Below are 2,291 nucleotides of genomic sequence, written 5' to 3'. Positions count from 1 at the left end.
TTTTTCTCAAAATATGTAATGACCATGCTTGACTTTTTCATTATTTTAGGAGTAAATGAATATTAATTATTTTATATCATGATGGAAGAATCCCTTAACATGTGCTTGGATCTGCCTTGCACTTTAGCTAAACTTATTTGACAAAAGCATCATTGGATAAATCATGATGTGATCTATTTCTGTTCATGTGATAATGTCACTCCTCACATGACTAATATAAACTTTCATATATGGCTGCCAGTGGTCAAATATGAGATGTTTGCATTCACTTTTGTTTAAATTTTGGAGAGATGAAACGTACTTTGAATCATTGCTATTTTGAGTGATCATTATAAAATCAGTTTGACAATCTTTCATTATGCAGGCAAAGGAAACATGAAGAGTTTAAATAAGGACCCTCACCTGCCACCAAAATGTTTACAGGTGTCCCTGCAGGTTCGAGTGCTGCCACTGGCAGTAATTGGAGAATTCTGCAGATACAGAACCAAGTAGCTGAGGTTGAGGACATAATGAGAGTCAATGTGGACAAAGTGCTAGAAAGAGATCAGAAGCTCTCTAAGCTAGATGACTGCGCAGATGCATTGCAGGCAGGAGCTTCTCAATTTGAGACAAGTGCTGCCAAGTTGAAGAGAAAATATTGGTGGAAGAATTGCAAGATGTGGGCAATAGGGATCAGCGTTCTGGTCATTATCATCATTGTCATCATCGTGTGGAGTGTCTCTTAATGAAGAACTGGTGAAACTCAAGCCTGCAGTTCAGGAAATCTCTTCAAGACTTTCGACTTAGAACTGCTACATTATCCAGTTTACCTACTGTTATTTGCAAAATGATTATTTTTGTTAGTTCATGTAAAGTTTGGTTTCTAGGTTGTATGCCCTTGTTTTTTAATATGCACTCCAACCAGAGTGCCAGCCGGCCCACACTTCACACAGTGCCTTCACAGATCTACCTATGAGCAGAGGGTCGTCTGAACTCCAGAAGGCTGTAATCTAGGCTTAATGTTGTCACTCACTCATTGCCATTGACTCCAGTTAAGGGAATCCATTGCAAGTTCACCATCCTGGTCATTTGACATTATCTTCAGAGCCACGTTTTAAACCTTAGGGTAATCAGATTTCCAACTTGTGCCTTCCAGGAAGAACACTACTGCCTAATACTGATTTGTGACAATAATAGGCTCTGCCTTATTTTGATACTTTCCTGGTTCTCTGTAAGTCCTCTTCTTTTTATAAGCATTACTGACTCTTGCTGTATTTAAAATAAGATACCAGTAAAAAAAAAAAAAAAAAGAATTTAATCATGCAATAAGTAAATTAGAGAAAACTCACTGAGAACTTAATGATTTCATTGAATATCTATTGGTCTTAAACTTTAATATCTAGCATTTTTAACATTGGGAATTTTATAATGTATGACATAATTTAATTAATGGAAATGATAAAACCTTTTTTTTTAAATCTAGATGTATATGTATGCAATACTACATCCTTCATTTAAATATTTTAAATGATGTAATTTTAATATGGCCACTCTTCAATAGTTAATAAATCCATATATAATTGTCACAAGAAGTAATCATTCTAAAAGTAAGGTAGCTGCCATTCTATACCTACAGATTATCTCTGTTCTCAAACTTGAATCATTTGCATTTAGTATATGCTTTTGCCATAGCCATCTCTCAATACCATTTTTGAGTTAATGAAATTCATTTTTTTCCTTTGCTCTCACTTCCCTATCAAAGTTTTCTGTTGCTACCTTTAGTACTTTAGGACCTAGTTATGGACATAGAAACACAGGTAAATTTTAAAAGAAAAATGAAGTCTTTTAGATGCAGTATTGAGAACAGCGTGCAGACCACTGAAAATCTCAACAGTGCCATCTCATAATTGATCACCTGACCTATACTCAGTTCCCATAATCTTTACTCTCATTTTTCTTTTTGTTCTGTCCTGGTGAGATAATTTGTAAGATTTCCCTGTCTTTATAATAACATAAATAACAATATTATAATCTCTGTCATATAATTTCATTGTGTTTTTTTTACCTCTTTCACTGGTAAATGAAAAGGAAAAAAATTGCATGATATAAAGCTCTTTGAATTTTTTGTTTCTTTCGTTCTTGCTATGACACATCAATTTTTTATTATCTTCTATGTTCTAGGAAATGCTTAACTTAGCACAACCTACACATTTCTGCCCAGACTTGGAAGAGACCTACAATTCTTTTACTATAGATTTTTTGGTATTTTATAGTCATTCATCTTTCAAACTTACATTTTACTTTCTATTGCA

General features: G+C 33.9%; 1 protein-coding gene across 1 annotated transcript; it reads left to right on the top strand.

The window, feature by feature from the left end:
* The first annotated feature begins 413 nt into the window (after nucleotides 1-413).
* LOC124965004 (vesicle-associated membrane protein 3-like) lies at nucleotides 414-725 on the top strand. The gene has a single exon (XM_047525820.1). The coding sequence runs from the start codon at nucleotides 414-416 to the stop codon at nucleotides 723-725; it is 312 nt and encodes a 103-aa protein (XP_047381776.1).
* The last annotated feature ends 1,566 nt before the right edge of the window (nucleotides 726-2,291 follow it).

The sequence above is a fragment of the Sciurus carolinensis genome, chromosome 1, assembly GCF_902686445.1.
Source record: "Sciurus carolinensis chromosome 1, mSciCar1.2, whole genome shotgun sequence".
In the NCBI taxonomy this organism is placed as follows: domain Eukaryota; kingdom Metazoa; phylum Chordata; class Mammalia; order Rodentia; family Sciuridae; genus Sciurus; species Sciurus carolinensis.
The sequence above is the reverse complement of the archived record's forward strand: the minus strand, read 5'-3'. Positions and strand labels throughout refer to the sequence as shown.